Raw genomic sequence first — 20,158 nt, 5'->3', positions numbered from 1 at the left:
ACTGATGCCTATTTTGCCCAAAAAACTTTGATGCCCTTTGCCCAAAATACCACCAAGAGCCTATGAGCTCCTAGTCAAACTAAGGCCTCCAAGCAACTCTCAGACTTCCTCCTTATCTTTGGTGCCTAATGCCAGGTTATAACTGGCCAACAGCTATGAATTGTGGCCAAGAGTATGTGTCTAACTCAGAGAATTAAAAGACTATAAAACTGCATAGGTCTGCCCAGTTGAGTAACTCAGGGCACTAGAGAATTTGGCTCATAGTACCTCTTGCCTTTTGGCTTCAAGAAAAGAGAGACTGAGTTTTATTTGTAGTTCAATCATAGCAAGACCCTTCCTGTTTCCTTCTTTTGCCTTGATTTCCTTCCCTGTCACATGTGGTGCCCCTAGATGGACAACAATAAACTGTAAGACAATTACATGCAAGGGAAAATGGGGACCTAAGAAATGAAACTGTGAAATATTATTATACTGGCAACTCTATAATACAGGTCACATGTGTTGTATGATCTTTTCTTGTTGGACCAAACACCTGCCACATACACACACACACACACACAGGTCTCACACTTGTCACTTACCTTATGTATAAAGTTTTCCACCTTGTTCTGCAGGCCCCACCACTTGAACTTGACAGTAACCAGTTTGTATGCACACATATATGGGGAGTCTTTCTGATTTACAAGTTCTTGCTGCATTAGAAACAGCCAGAGGTAGCCAGTAACTAAGAGGAAAGACCTTAGGCGGTGGGGTAGACCAGCCCCAGTCATTCCCACCTCCATGTGGAGGCCCACCCACTCCGTGCCTGGCCCCCTGGCGGTAGGGATATGAACTGCACCTTCCAATTTGGGCCCAAGGGTCCTCGTCCTGTTTTGACCGATTTAAATTTTGCAGGGTCTTCCTCTGCCTTGTAATCCTGAGAAGTTGTGGAATTAGGGTTAGAGGGTGAGGGGGAAAAGGAAGAAGGGGAAAGGAGGAGGTTAGATTTTCATTAGAGTACATTTCATACCAGTTCTTGATGCTGCTGGCATACAGTAAATATGGGAAAATGTTATAAACAAGATGTAGAACTGTTTACATTTGCCTTAGAGCAGAGTTCCATGTGATTTTTCTCTGCCAGGGTTTGTTTTCAATTTTACCAGTATAAAAGTGTCACCAGATTGTCTGAGCAGGCACATATTTCCAGTTTTAAGACAGATTTTCAAACCTGAGTTAAGTGTCCAAATTGTCAGGGAAAACTTTGAAGACACAGATTTCTGGGTCACCCTACCTAAAACCCAGTGACTGAGATTATCTGAAGGTGAGGGCAGCAGCGTGGATTTTCTTTCTTTCTCTTTTAGTTTCTTTCTTTCCCTTAAATCCCTGGAAGTAATTTTAAAGCACAGCCACAGCTCAGAACAACTGGCTGTCTTTTCTGAAATCTTGTTTAATCTCCCTCTTGGTTTAATAAAATGACTACTGGAAATGTCCAATGTCTAGAACCTATCCTCTTGTGCATTACTGGTCAGTATCACTTCACTGACTTATTACTTTTAAAATTTAAACTAAAATTTTAATCTGATACATAAAAACAAAATTGTACATATTTATGAGTGCCATGTGATATTTTGATACACTGTAATATTTGAATCAGATTGAACCCATCTGGGTCCTAAAACACATTAATTTATATATGATCAAAGCATTCAAACTTTCTTCTAGTTTTATGATATACAATACACTGTCTTTATCCATAGTTACCCTATGATGCACACCAGAATCTCTTATTTCTGCCTGTCACAACTTAGTATCCATTGATAATCTCTTTCCATTCCTCCCTCCCCGATATCACTGATTTAAAATCAATTCTGTGTTAATTAATTACAACAAAAGTTTAATTTTCAGCTGTAATCCACATTGACTAACGTGGGCTCAGAAAAAGCAAACTTATTATAGCATCTACTTGATGAAAATAACAAAGACAATATCACACACACACATACCTGAACTAAGTATTTTCCCAAACTATGGGGATTATTTGTGTATTAAAAATAAAAATAAAACTACCCCACCACTGTTTCCTTCTGCTCTCTCTCTCTCTCTCTCTCTCTTTTTGTGGTACTGGGAACTGAACTTAGGGTCTGGTATGTGCTAGGCAGGCAGTCTACACTGAGCTACACCCCAGTCCTCCCTCCACTCTTAGAACCAGAGTTGACAAAATAGTCAAAGAACCTTGATTTTTGCTAGTATAGTGTTTGAGAAATACTTGGGTATGTTCAGTTTAAGAAAATTCATCAAGCTGCACCTTTATGACATACTCATATTGCTATCTACAGTATACTTCAGTTAAATGCTTTTTGGAAAAATTAATGAATCTTTTGAGAGCGGGGTAGGGATATTAAGCAAGGAAGCACAGATGGTTTTCTTATCTTTATAGAAACGCACAAAGCAAACGATCTTAAGTGCACACAGTGACCATAGGGAAGAGGTATCCGTCCCCTGGATACAAAAAGCAAACATTTACTCCCTATCAATGGGCAGAATCAAATTCCTATTTCATGATCCCAACAAGCCCTCTGTCAAAAAAGAAAAGTAACAAGTGAAGGGGAATCAAACCTTTTATTCTCTAAACATATACTTCCTGGAAGCATAAGGATGAGCAAGCTGGACAGACCTGGTCCCTGCCTCACCAAGCTATGGTCTATCAGTAGACCAACCTTTTCCAGCTAAAATGTTTGTTACTCTGAAAAGCTACTACAATACCACATACACACATACCTGGACAGAGAATAAGTCTTTTTATATATTCTGCACTCTCATTGGGAACCCAGAGATCTTAAAAGAATACTCCAAACACAAGAGGCAGGTAATACATGTTTTTAAATTACTGGATTAGAAAATAAAATTTGAAAACTAGTGCTCTGACTTTTCAGATTAAACATCATTTCAGCAGGTCAAAACACTACCAATGGCATCTATGCAGTTTAATAAGTTCCAGAGGCCAAATAGAACCCATAAATTTGGGCTGCTATTTTCCCAGTGGCACCCCCAACTCAAGACAAGGGGGAATTCTAAATACTAACTTTAAAAATAAAACAAACTGTGCATAGAGGCACATTCTTATGATCTCAGCTACTTGGGAGGTGAAAGGAGAACAAGTTCAAGGCTGGCCTTGGCAACTTAGAGAGACCCTGTCTCAAAAAAAAAAAGGGGTGGGGGGGGCTGGGGATGTAGCTCAATGGTAGAGTTGCCCTGGATTCAATCACAGTACCACAAAAATAAATGAATGAATAAATAAAACAATGCAGAGAATGGTGGCAAAAACATGTAATCCTAGTTACCTACGAGGCTGAGGAAGGAGGATCAAAAGTTCAAGGCCAGACAACTTAGCAAGACCCTATCTCAAAATAAAACAGCTGGACACGGTGGCATACACCTGTAGTCCCAGCTAGTCCAGAGGCTAAGGCAGGAAGATCACATTTGAGACAAACATTGGCAACTTAGTGAAACCCTATTGCAAAATAAATAAGAAATGTTGGGGGTGTAACTCAGTAGTAGAGTGACCCTGGGTTCAATTCCTAGTACCAGGAAAAAATAAATAAATATTTTAAAATTAAAAAAGGGGCTAGGGATTAGCTCAGAATCTTCCCTAGCATATGCAAGGCTCTGGTTCAATCCACAATACCATAAAAAATAAAAACAAGTAAAACAGCAAACAATACCAGAGAGAATTTCCTTTAGAGCCAAGTTGGGTATGGTTCCCTGGTTTCGTAGTTCTTACCTTGCTAAGTACTTGACTTCGATCTGCAATGTCTATATATACGGCTTCCACGTGTTTCCATGTCTCGGGCTCCAGTTTATGCACCTGCAGGAAGAAAGAGATTTCCTTCAGGCTGTATGTAAAAAGGTATCTATGAAACATAAATGAATTTTGTGCTTATACTTGGGTTTTATCCCCAAGGTATGTTATTATGTTTATGCAAATATTCCAAAATCTGAATTCCAAATCACTTCTGGTCCAACGTACTTTGGATAAGGAATATTAAACTAATATCCAAAGAAGCTGGGCAGGGTGGTGCACACTTGTAATCCCTGGGCAATTCAGTGAGATCTTGCTTCAAAAAAAAAAATTTTTTTAAAGGATTGGGGAGTGTAGCTCAGCATGTATGAGGTCCTGGGTCCAATCTCTAGCATCACCAAAAAATACAAGTATAGGAATAGGAGATTGGCTTTTAAGTAGCCATAAATTTGAGAATGAATCTGATTTTTCAGGCTCAGTTCCATTTCCATAGGTCAAAACACCCTCAGGGCTCCTAGGATACCTACATTGTTTCCTCATGTCCCCCTTAGTAAAGATTAAATACTTCTGGAGATGTTGCCTGCTTAGCCACATGCTTATTTTGATCAGGCTGTACATGTACATTGTATGAAATTGTAACACAAACTCAAAATGTAAGGAAAGGATACAATGAAGAATGACTCTCTTGCTTGTCCCTCAGGTCCACTCTAGTAACAGACATTGCTGCTACAGTCTATCCTTGTGCACAGCTTTTATTTTTAATACAAACACTAGCAAATATATACAATGTTTGTATCTTGCTTTTTTCACTGAACAATATATTTTTATTGGTGGATTATAATTATACATAATGGTGGAATTATGCCATATTTGTACATACACATAACATACTTTGATCAATCTCATTCCCTAGTTACCTTCCCTTTCATTCCCTCCCTTTCTTCCCCTAAACAACATACCTTGAGGATTGTTCTTTATTGGCTCTTTTTTTTTTAATTTTTGGTTTTGGGGATTGAACCCAGGGGTGCTTAAGCACTGAGCCACATCCCTAGCCCTTTTTATTTTGAGATAAAGTCTTGCTAAGTTGCTTAGGGCCTTGCTGAGTTGCTCAGGCTGGCCTTGAGCTTGTTATCCTCCTGCCTCATACTCCTGAGTTGCTGGGATTATAGGCGTGTGCCACCATGCCCAGCTCCTGTGTTGTTTTTAATCTTTGTCTATACAAAGAATACTATAATGGCTGGGTGCAGTGGCACACACCTGTAAACCCAGTAGCTCTGGAGGCTGAGGCAGGAAGACTGAGAGTTCAAAATCAGCCTCAGCAATTTTGCGAGGCCCTAAGTAACTCAGTGAGATCCTGTCTCAAAATGAAAATACAAATAAGGGTTGGGGATATTGCTCAGTGGTTAAGCACCCCTGGGTTCAATCCCTAGTATCAAAAAAAAAAAAAAAAAAAGAATGGTATAATGAATTTCCTTGTGTATATATATGTGAGAAAATAACTGTCTAGTAAATTCCTAGGTATGGAATTGCTAAGGCAAAGGATATGTGTATTTTAGCTGAACACAGTGGCACATACGCATAATCCCAGCTACTCGGAAAGCCAAGGTGGGAGTATTATAAGTTTGAGGCCAGTCTGGGCAACTTGGAGAGATCCTACCTCCAAATAAATAAACCCACAAAAACAAAAAGGGTTGGGGGCTGGGGATGTAACTCAGTGGTACAACATTTGCTCAGTATGCACAAGGCCCTGAACTGGAGGAAAAAAAAAGGGGGGGGTGGTTATTAAAAATTTGTGCTGGGGCTGGGGAGATAGCTCAGCTGATAGAGTGCTTGCCTCGCAAGCATAAGGCCCTGAGTTCGATCCCCAGTACTGCAAAAAAAAAAAAAATTGTGCTCTATGGAAGCTATGATTTTTTGTTTTGTTTTGTGCAGCTGGAAATCAAACCTAGATCTTTATGCATGCTAGGCAAGCCCTCTACTACTGAGCTACATCTCCAGCCCAGAAGCTGTAATTTTGTTGTTTTAAAAATACCAACTGCTCCAAGGCCGGGCATGGTGGTGCAGGTTTGTAATCCCAGCCACTCGAGAGGCTGAGGCAGGAGGATTGTGAGTTCAAAGCCAGCCTTAGCAACAAGAAAGGCTCTAAGCAACTCATTGAGACCGTTTCTAAATAAAATACAAAATAGGGCTGGGGATGTGGCTTGTGGTTGAGTGCCCCTGAGTTCAATCCCTGGTACCCAAACATAAATAAATAAATACATACATAATACATAAAAATGCCACGCCAACAGGACATCCACTTGCCTATAGTCCCAGTGACTGGGGATGCTGAGGCAGGAGGATGTCAAGTATGAGACCAGCATGGGCAACTTAATCTCAAAATAAAAAATTTTAAAAAGGGCTGAGAATGTAGTTCAGTTGTAAAATGCTCCTGGGTTTGAGCCCCAATACCATAAATAAATAGAGTGACAGATTGATAAACAGTTAATAAAATAAAATATAGCTCCTCTGTGGCCAGTAACTGCACTTTAGACCTATCCCAGCACTACAGGACGGTGGAGTAAGGAATCTCAGAGATCACATTTTGAAAGTCAAAAATGGGGCAATCCTAGCCTGGTAGGACAGATTTAACAAGAAGTCACTGCCTTCCTGACCAGGTTAAAGAGGTCCACAGAAAGAACCCCACGGCAGGCATAGAGAAGCTACAGGACAGAAATTCTAGATCCTGTCCTGGAGCCCGGAAACTCTTGGGGACCTTGGGAAGTACTACTTACATTCTCCTGGGTGCCAAGATCTGGTTTGTGCCAGGTTTCAATTTTAATCAGAAAGTCCTCTTTCATGTACTCATTCTGGAAGAGGAAAAAAACAAAAAAACAAAAAAAACAAACAAACAAAAAAAAACAAACACCTTACAGTCACCAGGCTCATAGCTGGAAAGTACGGTCTCCTATCACTGGACCCTGGGCAGCTGGAAGACTCAAGTCCTTGCCTGATAAGAACAGCTAACTTCACTGGGGACCCATCATATGTGAGGCATGCATTACCCCACTTGAATCCTCACTCCAGCCTGTGAAGTCTATAGAATCATCCCCACTTTACAGAAGAGGACACTGACATTCACAAGGTTAGGAGATTCATCCAAGGCCACAGAGATCATCACAGAACTGGGTCAAAAAGCAAGTTGTCCATGTATTTAACCAGTCTTCCATACTACTTCATGCATAGGGTGCTAATGCTTAATTAGTATTATGGAGAGCGCGCAGGAAGACTCCAACCAACAAAAAACTTTCTCCCCAACTAGCCTTTGGCTGAGATAACCCTTCATGCTAATTATTGTCTCCCTCCCTTAGTGCTTTATAAAAACCACAACTGTAAAAGATAAAAAAACAAAAAACAAAAAACAAAAAACAAAAAGAAAACTGAAACTGCTAAAAAGAGGAGAAACCCATTATCACCTCCACAGGAATTAAGTGCCCTGGAAGAGACAATGCACTTGGATGAGTATGCTGAAGGGTGGGAAGGTGGGACAATGACAAAGGGGATGGTCACAGAAGAAAAATCTTATTGACTTCACAATTTGCCAAAGGTCAGTGCTCACTGTGGTCAACAGATGCCCAATAGGAAAGAAATGTCACAATCAGGCCAGCTGAACTAAAATTTCTGTACAACCCTGAGTAGGCATGACCTGAGGAGAGTAAGGGAGCCTTGAGTCATTCTGTACAAGACCCAGAGCCAGGATGCACCTGATAAAGCCACAAGCCAATGCAGCTTAAAGCAGGAAGCCCCCATGCTAATTAACAAGTTCTTCGTTAGGACTGAAAAGACTGAGCCTTGACAACTCCAAAAGAGAATATCCAGAACCTCTAGTGCGGTTATTTATTGATTTTTTATTTATTTTGTGGTGCTGGGGAATCACACACAGGGCCTTGCACATGCTAGGCAAGCAATCTACCACTGAGCTATAGTACCAGCCCCAGCTACATTTTTATTTCTTTTCTTATAAATCATCTACATTTCCAATCCCCCTGATAATACTTACTGTAATAACTGCTCCAAAGCAAGGACATGAAAATAAGAGAGAAAAAAGTTAATGAGGATTAATAAGTTAATAAGTATCTGCTCCTCACCCCAAGGGACCATGAATAACAAAGAGCTCTCTACTCCCACGGCTTATTCCATAGTCACCTCCAGGACCCAGTGAATTGGGTTTGTCTCAATGCACCAAACCCCGCTTAAGTTTCACTCATACAAAACTCCCAGAAGACCAAATCTGGAATTTAATTAAAAAAATGCCATTCCGGGCTCCTTGGGTTCTTTCTAGCAGGACAAGGAAAGGGACTGTCTCTGATCAGCTTTAGGCCCTGTAATCCATTACTCTGTTGTCAGAGAATCACCTGGGTGCCTCTCATCTCTACCTCCTGGGACAGAGCAGGGCACTTTGGGCCAGCTGCTGTCTATCTGCCCACAGCATCCTTCCTCTCACTGTAACCAAACCTCTCATGCTTTGCATGCCTGCTCATTGTAATAGAACCCCCTCAGAAAGCATGGTTCAATTATTTATCAGAGAAAATGACTGCAGTTCTCATGTCACTGGGGAACAGACCAGTTCTCCTCCAGTTCATTTTGTACCTTCTGAATTTAGGAGCTACTTCAGTTTCTGATGGAAGGTACATAGCCATGTTTGGAAATTATACAGGGCTAAGAAACCCCCACACTTGATAAGTGAAACTAAGGCTACCTCTAAAATTGAAAAGAGGAATAGCTGAAATATACAAGATACTTTAGAAATAATCCAAAAGATTGTCAGTAATCTCCCCAATTCTAATGAAAAATTCTTGGAAGGAAGTACCAGATTAAGACTATAACTAATTGGGTGCAGTGGCACATGCCTATAATCACAGCTGCTCAAGAGGTTGAAGCAGGAGAATCACAAGTTCAAAGCCAGCTTTAACAACTCATTGAGGCACTTAGCAACTTAGCAGGACCCTGTCTCAAAATATAAAAAGAGCTAGGGATGTGGCTCAGTGGTTAAGCGCCCTTGGGTTCAATCCCTCGTACCGGAAAAAAAAAAAAGAAAAGATTATAACTAAAAGGCCTATACTGAAACAATTGCCCTATTAGCAACGTGAAAAAACCATGTTAGAAAAAAGGAAATGATGGGTATAACAGCCATCAGAGGGATGTCCAAAGAGGCCAATTTGGCAGCATTCTGCAGTGGAACACAGCTCCACCACTATGGTGGAAATAGCACTGTCAGGCTGGCCTGCTTTGATGACACTAGCTATTAAGCTTCTCCCATTAACCACCAATTTATTCTTCATCCATGTTCTCTAAGAAAACTTCTAGTTTGGCCTCTGCAGGGATAGAATATGATAATCAAGAGTCTCAGGAATCTGATCACCCAACCAAATGGAAATTTTTTATTACATATTAGTATTCAGATTATAAATTGGCTTTCCATGTAGAAGAATCTATCCCTAATCAGTAAACAGGAGTATCTGGTTTTATTACTAATTTTGTATTTCAATATTGGCATTTGAGATTTTTATACATTAGTGTTTGTGAGACACTAAGAAACAGATCCACTAAGTTTTGTTTCTGTTTTTTGGTACTGGGGATTGAACCCAGGGGTTCTTACCCACTGAGCTACATCCTCAGCCCTTTTTTGTATTTTATTTAGAGACAGGGTCTTGCTGAGTTGCTTAGGGCCTCACTAAATTGCTGAGACAGCTTTGAACTCTCAATCCTCCTACCTCAGTCTCCAAACCACTGGGATTATAGTCGTGGGTCACTGTGCCCCTCTTAGATTCGCTCAGTTCTGACAAATGGGATTTCTGAACCAAAGTGGCTGATAACCATTCCTGGTCTTTAACACCAACCTATGTGACCAAACAATCTCCTCCAAACCTTCTTGAGCCCTCTTCCTGTCCAAACATCTCTGCATTCAGAGATTCACCTTTTCTTCAAACTGCAATCCCAAGTACACAGGAAAGCCTCAGGAAACCCTTTGCAGTTAGAAAATAGGGTTTTCCAAATAAACTAATAAAGGTTTTGTTTTGTTTTGTTTTGTGTGGTGCTAGGGACTCACACAGGCTAGGCAAATGCTCTACCCCTGAGCTATACCCCCAGTAATAAGGTATTTTAAAAGCCTAACCTAGCAATACTGTATCTAGCCAAGGATTGAGGTCAGTGGGAGGAAATGGAAGAAGAAACCAATATATTTTTCTTCCTCTTTCCATCCAGAGACCAACCCCCCCAACCCCTCCTCCCTCACATCTCAACCCATCAACTTCATGGAAAAAAGAGAGAGAAATAAAGAGAACAGAAAGAGCTGATAGTAGTGTATTCCCAATCTGTTTTCAATCTTCTCAGAATAAGATTAGAACCATCCAAAATGCATGGGGTATTTTATTCCATGCTCTTTCAATCACTTCACCTCAAACTTTGATTTAGGTAGGTCAAGCTAAGATGTTTGAACTAATAATTGCTTTTCCATTGACCCTAGAAGGAACTGCAAAGTTCCTTGCCTGTTTACATCTCTTTTTTTAAAAGAGTGGATATCTAACTGAACAGGTCTATGATTCAACATATTCATTCTGTAAGAAGGTGGATGTGACTGTGAGATCCTCCCCCCACTCATTGTCCTCTTCACGAAGTATTTGGAAATTATATTTTTCTTTCTTTTTTCTTTTGGTCAAGGATCAATAAGTGCACTAAAAATTTCTGTGTAGAAAAGGGCCTGTGCCAGCTGAAGCACACTCTTACGCATCTCTCACTTGGCACAGACTATGTATCAGAACCCTGTCTCGGGCATGGAGGAGTCCACACTGTCTGTGACTTCCATGCCAAGTTGACTAAGGCTTTTACAACGCATGCTCACTGCAATTCTTTTAGACATCAATAAAATTCACCTTTGGCCCTGGACCAGACACACCCTGCCACACTGCATATGACCTTTTAAGAACATGTGTATGTCTCATTTCCAAGAATTTAATAGCTTCCTGTCCACTGCTTAAGGAATTGTGAGGTTTGCATGTTCAGCTACAGCAATAAAATCATAAGCGTTATATATCTCAGGTCCCATCAATGACTGAATGCATCTCCTGATACAAGGTTCTTGAACCTCTGTAGGAACGTGGAGGACTAAAGACAGCAATGACTTTAATAATTTCCAAAGTCCATGGAATAAGAATCACTTGAGTCACCTAAGGATCACATCCTTATCACATATCATCTAGGTAGTACCAGGTCTTAACAGATAGAGTAAGTGAAGCGTACATGTTGGCAGGAGGAGGCCAGAGTTAGATTGTGCCAACAAATGAAGGTTGTTAGGGTAAAAGGTCACCTACCTCACAGACAGGGCACCTCTAGGATTCTTATCCCCTGGGATACAAATTAGTGCCAGCTAGGGCCCAAAAGATCTACTTCTAGATTTCCCTCAAGACTTAGGGATCTTGGAAAGCTGAGAGTCTGAACTAATCAAAAGGAATCCCAGAATGTCTAGACAAGCATACAAAGTTCTTTCTGGAGGTTCCACTCTTTCCTTTTCAGAAATTCCAAACAGGAGACTGGCCAATATTAAGAAAATAATTCCATCCCCACCCTCAACTACAAAACATGCTGGTTCAGCATCAGTCATCGATTTGATGTTCTTAGCAGTGATGACCCCCCCCCCCACCCTCTGGCTAAAGAATCTGCCATGCACACTCCATATGTATATAACACAATTTGGGAATTGCTGTTTCCAAACTCTTTGTCATTAAAAATTAGGCTTATTTCAACTTTACCCCAACAGCATCAATATCTCCTTTGCTACCTCTGGGCCTGGTTCTTCTTCAGGGCAGAGAGGTCACCCTACAGGGTCTTTCCTATGACTGAGTACCAAGAGTTCCTAGGTCTAAATTCTACCTTTTAAGCCACATGTTAATATATCACAGTAGAAATTTCAGTACTAACAATAAGGGAATGGTTTTAAAAAACCATTCCACTGAGGATTGGCTCCTCCTCCCTACCCAGTATACTAAAATCTGTGGATGCTCAAATACCTTATATAAAATGGCACAGTATTTGCTTATCATTCTATATAATTTAAGTCATCTCTAGATAAATTATAATGCCTAATTCAATATAAGTGTTATGTAAATAGTTGTTATACTATATTATTTAGGGAATAATCACCAAAGGAAGTCTGTATATATTTAGTTGACACACAATTTTTGTTTTTTTGAGGTGCTAGGGGATCAAACCCAGGCCTTGCACATGCTATGAAAATCAATCTACCTACCTACCTACCTACCTACCTACCTACCTATATTTTGGTACTGGGGACTGAACCCAGGGGCACTCCACCACTCAGCTACATCCCCAGTTTCTTTTATTTTGACACAGAATCTTGCTAAGTTGCTGAGAGTCTCACTAGTTGATCAGGTTGACCTTGAACTCGAAATCCTCCTGCCTCAACCTCCTTAAGTCACTAAGATTACAGGCATGTGCCACTATGCCTAGCTGCTTTTCCTATGTATGTCTGATCAGTGGTTTATGGAATCCACAGATAAAGAACCCAAGATATGATCAGTCCACTATACATACATATAACAGACTACTATGCAGCTATGTAGTCATTATAATTTTGCTTTTTTTTTTTTTTTTTCCCCAGTACTGGGGGTTGAACCCAGGTCCTCAAGGGCAAAGTTACAACTCCAAGCCTTTTAATCTTTTTATTTCGAGGTAGTCTCACTAAGTTGCCCAGGCTTCCTCTTGCCTCAATCTCCCGAGTTGCTGATATTACAGGCATACACCACTGTGGCCAGCTATAAATTTTAAACAACAGACTACCATGTGACAGGGAAAATGGTCTCCAGTTACTGAAGAAAAATGAGTAATTTAATAATTAATAATCATATGATCTAAATTTTGTGTAGAAAATGTGTCTGGAGATTTTAAATAAACACACATGCACACAGTTGACTGCCAAGTTGTGCTGGACAACCCTGACACTCACCCCCAACTTCATCCTTTCACTGGTTAATCTGTGAAATGAAGTTGGGATGTAAAGTCCTAATGCACCCCTATCCCTGAGCTCACTTGTCCATACCCTCACCCACCTTGGGGGCCCAAATTCCAGCTTCTAGCCAAGATTGCACTCACCAGTTCTGCAATATGGGTAGGCATTCCATGCTTTTTCGTGTATATTCAGGGCTCCTTCTGGGGCCAGCATTCGAACAAATGTGGGTACCTTGCTATAGTGAAAAAAAAGGGATGATGAAGAGAAATGGAGGAGAAAGGAGACAAAGGGCTTTTATATCACATTCTTCAGGTCAGTTTAAGCTTCTTCAATGCAGAGTTGAAAAGCAAATTTCCATGAGATAAGCAGTTACTAGTGTTTGTGAGAAGTCACCTGCCAGACCCTGACACCCCAGATTGGTTACCAATACCACCCAAAATTTGCCCCAACACCCACCAGGAAAAGGACAGCATATAAGAATTCAGGCTAACTGCTGTGGTTTAACAGCCATTATATTCTCATTCCACATTTTTCCATTCCACACTTCACTGGGTCCAGGGCATTGTTCTATACTACATACAAGGATAAGATACAAAGGTGATAACTCCATACATATACTACCAACATTGGACTGAACCTATCAGTCTAGGTTTATCGGTCAGGATGACTGGCTAATTTAAGAATATGGGATCTAAGATAATCTAGTCTATTTTGTAAGCTTTTGTTTTTTCATTGTTTTGGTATTGAACCAAGGGATGCTCTATCACTGAGTTATATTCCCAGTCCTTTTTTATTTTGAGTATTGTTAAGTTGCCAAGGGTGGCCTCAAACTTGAGATTCTCCTGCCTCAGCCTCCTGAATCACTGGATTATAGACATGTGCTACCATATCCAGTTTGGTTTTGTAAGCTCCAAGAAGACAGGAGGGCCTCAGGGTTGTCTACCTCCCAAGACAAATACTTCCTTCTATTCAATTTTCATTTCAGGTTGCAGAACAACATGCATGGCATGAACTTAATTCTGTTTTACAAAAAGGCACATAGGGCTGGAGTTGTGGCTCAGTGGTAGAGCACTTGCCTACGATCTGTGAGGCACTGGGTTCAATTCTCAGCACATCATATAAATAAAATAAAGGTCCATCAACAACTAAAAAATATATATATATATATTTACATATATATATATATATTTTTTTTTAAAGGCACACATATTCCTTTCTTGGTTTTTAAATGGTCATCTATAAAGTTTTCAGCAGGCTCTAGCAACCTCATCAGCTTTAATGGGCTCAGGCCTAAAAGAGAGCTAACCCCAGTAGAACGCTGCCTCAAAGCAAGCCTCTGAGATTAATCCATGCACTGCCACTCTCATTCAGGCGACACTTCTCTGTCCTAGGCACCAGGATACACACAGAAACCAAGCAGTCCAGAGGGGAGTATAATTAACCAGCCAAATGACAATACTGAAAATGTGTGTTTCAATGAGGTGAGCACAGGGCCAGGGTAGGTGGTGAGCAGAGCACTGTGAGAACACGGCAGGGGGACGCATACGACCCGAGGCAGGATGTTCAGGAAATTCAGGATGACAAGAACACATGGAATAGGGACTGTGTAGGACTAAGCTAGACAAAAAGATGGGAGTAGGGCAGGAAAAGCTGAGAGAAAGACATTCAGAGGACTTGATGCAAGGTCTGAGGCTGGGAATGCAGAAAAACACAGAGGGCCAGTTCATAAAAGATTTTGTAAGTTATATCAGAGAGTAGAGACTTCATTAGGAGGGCAAAGGGAAGTCAGCTATAGCTTTCAGGCTATGGAGTGGCAGATCTTCCAGGCGGAGTATTCACAGCTATGCAGAGAACTGGAAGGCAGGGAGAGCAGTTGAGAGCTGCTGAAGTCATCCAGTTCAGACACAAAGACAAGAAATGGATATGTTAGAGATGCTAAGGAGACGGAGTCAAGAGAAACTAATTTGCTAGGAAGATTTTTGTCCCCATGAGGACAGACGTAGAGAGTCCCCCACCCCACAGCTGGCTATCTTGGTATTAAGAAAAGAGGTAGCAGCTCAACATCTATTCTCTCTCCTATAAGGAAGAGGGTAGGACATGTTTAATAATTCTTATGTACAACCCCTAATCCCTGCCATTTTGGCTGCACCAAGTCTTGAAGAACCAACTGGTCTCTTCTGCTTCAAATATCAAACTCCCTATCTCTTTTCAAAGACTTCTTTTAAAAATACAAATAGACTATGAGGAAGGCATATCTTGACAGTATTTTCTTAACCAACTGTCAATTCCTCAGTAAGGACTGGCTGGCAGTCAACTGAGAGTCTGGATGGAGGAGTGGAGGACAAAGGGTTCAGTAAGAAGGAACAGAAGCATGTTGAGTGTCTCCCACTGCACAGAGTTGCTCTCCTCCTGTTCCAGCCTGCAGAATCCTGCATTCCTCTGGGTTAGTACTGTTTCAGTGCCAGGGCACCAGACTACAGCAAATCAGGGACTTTTACCAATGAAAATGAAATTGATGTCAGTTCTGATAGTGACTAGGAACTAAGATTTAGGTTTAAGATACAACACAATATAAATATACCTAGTGTCACTGAACTGTATACTTCAAAATGGTGAATTTTATGTTATGCACACTTTACCATAATTTTTTAAAAAAAGATTAAGGTTTATTTTTTTTCCAGTTTTGGTTAGTTTCTAAAAGAACTTGGTTTGATTTCCACTAAAGTTGGTATACATTTACTACTGTTTCCAGTGCCCTTTAGGTTGGCTCATAGTTTACTGAAATGTTTTCATTTTGATTAGGGATTCAGCAAATTTGTGTGGATTTGTATGGATTTATATGGATTCTGGGTACACAGGTCAGTTCAAGTGTCATTTAAAAATATGTATGCCTTTGATTGAAAGAGAAGTTCCAAAATTTCTCTGGCAGCTAATTTCACAATACCAAAATTTAAAACCCTATTTGAACAAGCAATTACACTTTTAGGAACACTTACTATAGGTTGACACACACAAGTACATCTAAAAATATTTATGCAGAAGCAATTTTACTACAGTATGCAGACATCTGGAAATGACTATAAATGTACATCAAGAGAGGACTGGTTAAACAACTTATAGCACATCTGTACAATGTGATATTATGAAAACTATGTGTGCTTTAAAAAAATGAGGCAGAATATGCTGATAATGAAAGTTATGATACATAACAAAATAGCAAAGAACAGAATAGTACTATAATATGATTCTATGTAAAATAATAAAAGAAATAACCATATATGCATGTGCGCATGCACACACACACACACACACACACACACACACACACACACACACACACACACACACTCACTGATGATGGAAGGGCCCACAATAAAACACTCTGAGGGACTGGGAGTCTGGTTAGATAAATACAATTTTCTTTTTTTAATTAACAAAAATCTTTAAATGAACAAAGGAATACCACCTATGCTCACTCTCACAAGTGAAGCAACTTGAACAAACAGCTAATAAACTGGTGTGTGCCCCCGCAACCTCTGGCAATTAACTATCACCACCAATTTTAAACCAGGTTACCATTCTGCCCTGCTGCCATGGTCACATACCTCTGTAAGTGGTAGATCTTGTGTGTGTACTGGCCTTTCTCACCATCCTTCTCATAGGGTTCATTCACTAGGACCTCCACGCCTTCACCACCTCCAGTTTCATTTTTGCTTGCCTCAGCCACAGAATACAGCTGTCCTACTTGATACTAAAGGAACAGAGAGACAGGCATTATTCTCAATAGTTACATGGAGTGCAGCTGCTGGTAACTGTCAGAGTAGGCTCTGGGGGCCCCTGATCCAGAAGCTCATCCTGGAGTTTCACACCAGGCCTTCCCTACTTCTACTTAGAGTAATTGAGATTGCTGTTCCACGGCCTTTCTTCGGCCATCAGACGTGTTTAATTTCATCCTTCCAATTTCACATCATCCATTGAGCTTAAAGAGGCAGGGGAATATACTTAATTTTATACCACCATCTAGAAAACAGACTATAAAGTTTAAGGTAGCTTGCTCTGAACCTATCTCTGGTATTAAGACCCCAAAACAGGATCTGCGTTGGTTGCTAGAAATTTCTTTATCCCATTCACTTAAACAGATCCTAAGATATGACTTTTTGTCAAAGAAGGTTGACCAGTACTCTGAAATCACAACCTCTCTGTAAAACTGGCTTACCGACTTGCTTTTTCTGTAGTGTTGAGGCCCTCCCTACCCTGCTAGCTCAAAGAACAATATTTCAGACAACCAAACCTCCAGAGGCTTTCCAGATTCCTGGTGGGGCTGAAGCAAGTGTTCCTTCTTCCCTTGCTAGATTCCCAGCACAGATTCCTTCCCTGGTCTGTGCTGGCTGGGTGCCCCCTCTGGGTTGGCAGTTACTAGATGGCAAAAGCCTGGTTTTCCTTTATTTGGGTCACATGCCACCCTATCAAGTCACCAGTCAAGATCACTGGCCTCCTCTGACCTCCACAGGACAGCTTGGTGTTTTGGGCCAGTGACCTGGGCAGTGCCCAGGCCTAGCCCTTCTGCCCACTTCTCTCTGAGGGAAACTGTCTCAAGGGAAAACTACAGTGAAGAGAGAATGTACAGCAACAGATGATGCTAAAAGTTACACCTACACCAAAGGATGTGTTTTCCCCATTGCTGCCAGTGTCAACCAGGCACATTTTAGGTAGGATGAGGAAAAGAAAAACAAGTACTTGATTGTTCAACACGTTGTTGGGTGCAGATTAAGGTTTCCCTCACCCTCACTCTCTACTCCCCCAAACTCCTGGTACTCACAGGGGTAAAAAACAAGGGTTTTTTGTTTTGTTTTGTTTTGTTTTTTTCTCTTTGAGATTAAAACACTCTGTTGTACCTCCGGGCATCTACCACTGCCACCAGTTCTGGCAAGAGCAAGATGCAAAGGCGGCTTCTAGGGCTGCTTCACCTTATGCTTGGAAGCCTGATCTATAACAGCTTCCTAAGCACATCAGGGAAATTTCTGAGCAGAGTCTGAAAGGCGAAACAGCAGACCAGGACAATTCACTGTTCACCACAAAGTTCAAAAAGCCCTAATTTCCAAAGCAAAAACCTAGCAAAAAATGCCAAAGAAAGACCCAGGCAAGCGATCATGGCTCAGTTAATCCCATAAAGAGAACATCTGGGTGAAAGCCAGTCACCTTGACCTTGCAAATCCTAAGCAACATCAGTGCTGCCTCAATGCTCCTAGAGAACTCCAAATTGTTCCTGTGCCTTTCCAGTTCCACCAACTAGCTAAGGTACACATGAAACCCCTATCAAGTGGGTCAGGGTTTAGCTGAGCCAATGATTCCTAAGAAGGAGCAAGGAATTCTGTTTTAAAGAAGAATACCTGACTCAGCAATCCTAAAGGGCTGGCTGGGGAGAGGGCCTAGAGGAGGGGACTGGATTGCCAGCTAGTGGTGCTACTCAGGGAGGGGAACTCCAGACAGAGACTAATTGTCTTCCCTGGGTTTCTCTTTAGCTGCAGGAATCAGAGGGCAGGTTCTAAGAGGATCAGCCTGTTGGCTGGCATCTTCCCCCTTTAATCTCTCTTGATATTCTGATCCTTTAATCCCATGAGACACGTGAAGGCAGTTTTGTTAATCCAAAGGGGAAAGTAAGACCAGCCTGAACAGGTTATACAGTGAGGGACACTTTTCATGTCAGCAGGGTTTCCTTTGACATAGATGACTCTGAAAACCTGGAAGAGCTGCCGGATTCAGACTGAGTGGTGGTACGGGTGGAGGTCAGCCCATTAAATCAGATAAGGAACTCTAAGGAGACCAGGATTCTTGCCTCCTCAAGCTTAGGACAATGTTCCCCTAACCTTGAGATTTGTTCTCTTATCCCAAAGACCTAAGACACTCAGCTAAGACAGTCCATCACCTTGACAATCTGGGAATGGAAACCCAGGAAGATATCATGGGTGGACCAAAAATATTGAAACATGTCATAAAAAACAGTACAGCTGTTGGTTCCACCCACATGGCCTTGTCACGTCAGGTACCATAGGGAGATGGTGCCATGAAATCTGAAATGAAGCAGCAGTCCTGTCCAAGGTGGGCTGGCCTAGGTCAGGAACCATGCACTGAAATACCCATGTCAAACAGCCAGGGCTTCTTGCTGTGCTGCAGAATGCCTAGGAACCCTGAGCAATGTGAGGACAAAGACTCTGGCTAGCCAGAAGCTAATTCTGCCCCCAAATATTGATTCAGGCCATCAGGATGATTATAAAACATGACCTTCTCTTTTCTTTTTTCTCTTTTTCCCCCAAATCAGAAGCTCCAAGGGCCTCAAGTCATGGCCTCCAATTTAGGAAGTGAATCTATCAGTCACATGATGCTGGGCTGTTCCCATGGGAACCATGAGTCAGGATGGAGTTACTGACAGACTCAGAGATTCGATCATTACTTATTTCTTCTTCAGACTCCCCATTCAAGCATTTTTTGGTCTTCTGGAACTAAGGTTCAAACCATTAAAAGAAGAGCTTCAACCCTACCAGGCCATGAGTTGCTTTCTTGTCAGCTAACAAGAAACAGGCTGACCATCACCACACAGAGAAATGAATCTTAACCAGCACATAATTCCCAAGCTTTTGCTTAAACTTTAGGCTTTGATTTACCTCACCCTGCCCCACCTCTTCCTCAAACCCTCAAAAAGAACATCACAATCTAAAAACTGCCAGTGTGGATGCTCTCAATGTAGGGTAGATGGCTTTTTTTTTTTTTTTTTTTTTTTCAGTGCTGGGGATTTGAATCCAGGGCATTGTGCTTGCGAAGCAAGCACTCTACCAACTGAGCTACCTCCCCAGCCCCACGGATGCTCTCAATGTAGGAGTTCCTCTCCTGCTTTCAGCCCCACCATTAGCAGTCAGAGTTCTGGCCCCTCCAGTCTTACTGCAGAACAGCAGAGAGATGTTTCTGGAAACTTCCTTGGTCTACAGCATTTCTTTTTTTTTTTTTCCTCTTTTTTTTTTTTTTTTTTGGTGGTGCTGGGGATCGAACCCAGGGCTTTGTGCTATCTCCCCAGCCCGATCTACAGCATTTCTTAAAGACATTTTCACCCTTTAGTTCATCAAGAAACTCCCTCTAAAAGTTTCTGCTAGAGCCTTTACACTGAAGAAATTCCAAATTCTTTGGAGATAGCTTCCTGATTGAGGGATGGGCTGATCCTGTACAGCAGAGAGGAAGTTGCTGGATCCCTCCTAAGTTTCAGGACAAGGGATATGCTGGGCCTTCCTGGTTAGCCTTTCAGTACAAAAAATTTATCACTCACTATATTTAATAAATATAATAAGGCCCCAAAAGGAGTTAGATTAAACCCCTCCCCGAAGTCA

General features: G+C 41.3%; 1 protein-coding gene across 1 annotated transcript in view; it reads right to left on the bottom strand.

Moving 5' to 3' along the window:
* The window catches only part of PITPNA (phosphatidylinositol transfer protein alpha), a 37,361-nt gene that overhangs the window by 12,017 nt on the left and 5,186 nt on the right, over nucleotides 1-20,158 (bottom strand). The window contains exons 3-9 of the mRNA XM_079130997.1: nucleotides 16,388-16,533; nucleotides 12,926-13,017; nucleotides 7,818-7,825; nucleotides 6,553-6,627; nucleotides 3,761-3,844; nucleotides 839-916; nucleotides 582-692 (exon numbers count right to left, since the gene is read on the bottom strand). Of these exons, the coding sequence (XP_078987123.1) occupies nucleotides 582-692; nucleotides 839-916; nucleotides 3,761-3,844; nucleotides 6,553-6,627; nucleotides 7,818-7,825; nucleotides 12,926-13,017; nucleotides 16,388-16,533 (594 nt within the window). The remainder of the gene's footprint in view (nucleotides 1-581; nucleotides 693-838; nucleotides 917-3,760; nucleotides 3,845-6,552; nucleotides 6,628-7,817; nucleotides 7,826-12,925; nucleotides 13,018-16,387; nucleotides 16,534-20,158) is intronic.

Source organism: Sciurus vulgaris, assembly GCF_902686455.1.
Source record: "Sciurus vulgaris genome assembly, chromosome: 3".
NCBI classification, from domain to species: Eukaryota; Metazoa; Chordata; class Mammalia; order Rodentia; family Sciuridae; genus Sciurus; species Sciurus vulgaris.
The sequence above is the reverse complement of the archived record's forward strand: the minus strand, read 5'-3'. Positions and strand labels throughout refer to the sequence as shown.